Source organism: Apaloderma vittatum, unplaced genomic scaffold (genome assembly GCF_000703405.1).
Source record: "Apaloderma vittatum isolate BGI_N311 unplaced genomic scaffold, ASM70340v1 scaffold9382, whole genome shotgun sequence".
Taxonomy (NCBI): domain Eukaryota; kingdom Metazoa; phylum Chordata; class Aves; order Trogoniformes; family Trogonidae; genus Apaloderma; species Apaloderma vittatum.
In genome coordinates, this window is record NW_009701903.1 from 92,495 (window position 1) to 93,308 (window position 814).

General features: G+C 53.9%; 1 protein-coding gene across 1 annotated transcript in view; it reads right to left on the bottom strand.

The window, feature by feature from the left end:
* The window catches only part of PDE9A (phosphodiesterase 9A), a 49,134-nt gene extending 48,542 nt beyond the window's left edge, over positions 1–592 (bottom strand). The window contains exon 1 of the mRNA XM_009879327.1: positions 401–592. Within this exon, the coding sequence (XP_009877629.1) occupies positions 401–469 (69 nt within the window). The 5' untranslated portion in view covers positions 470–592. The remainder of the gene's footprint in view (positions 1–400) is intronic.
* Positions 593–814: the final 222 nt, after the last annotated feature.

An 814-nucleotide genomic window follows, 5' to 3' on the forward strand; every position in this document is an offset into this window, starting at 1 on the left:
CACCAAATAACTCAGCACGCCGTGCTTTCCGGCTCCCACGGCTTGGGTGAAAACCTCTCCGCAGGCAAAACTTTGCAAACACGTCGCAATGCTACTCCGGGAGAGGAAGCCGGCACGGCTGCTAAACCAAGAATCCCCCACACCGGGATCTCCACCCCGGCCCTCCCCTGCTGCCAGCCTCCCTTTCCCCTTTAAATAAACATCCGTGTACAAACCAGAAGCCGCTCAAGATCTTCTCCCTCCCCACACCCCGCCACGCTTCCCCTTAAGAAGAGATTTGAAGCCCGCAACGACGCGGAACGCAAACACGCGTCTAACTCGCGTTGCAGAAATAGGTCGTGCGGCAAAGGCAGCCCGCGGTGGCGGCTGGAAAAAACTTTGTGAAAAACGGCAAAAGTACCTTTTGAATTCTTCCATCAATATCCAAATAAATACACTTGGGCCGGTAAGTTGAGGAGGCAGATCCCATCTTGCTACAGTTGGGCTGTCACTGGACTTTTTCCCAGTGTCAAACAGAGCAGGAAAATAAGGTTTATCCTACCAAGCCGAGCCACCGCTGCCTGACAGTTTGGTGTCCCCGCTCTTCTGTATCCCACTGTACTCTCATTCTGGGAAGGTCCCTCCTCTAACATGCATGTATTTTGCTGTGCCTCTGTCTCTCTCTGCCACCTCCTTTCAGTTTTGCTTCCTTCCAAATCCAGCTGCCTCGGACACGGAAAGACAGAGGCTCTAGATGCTGTCTGCGAGTGCCCTCTCGATTCCCATAGCAACAACCCCTCTTGGCTTTAGGGCTGAGAGCTGCTGGGCATCCGCG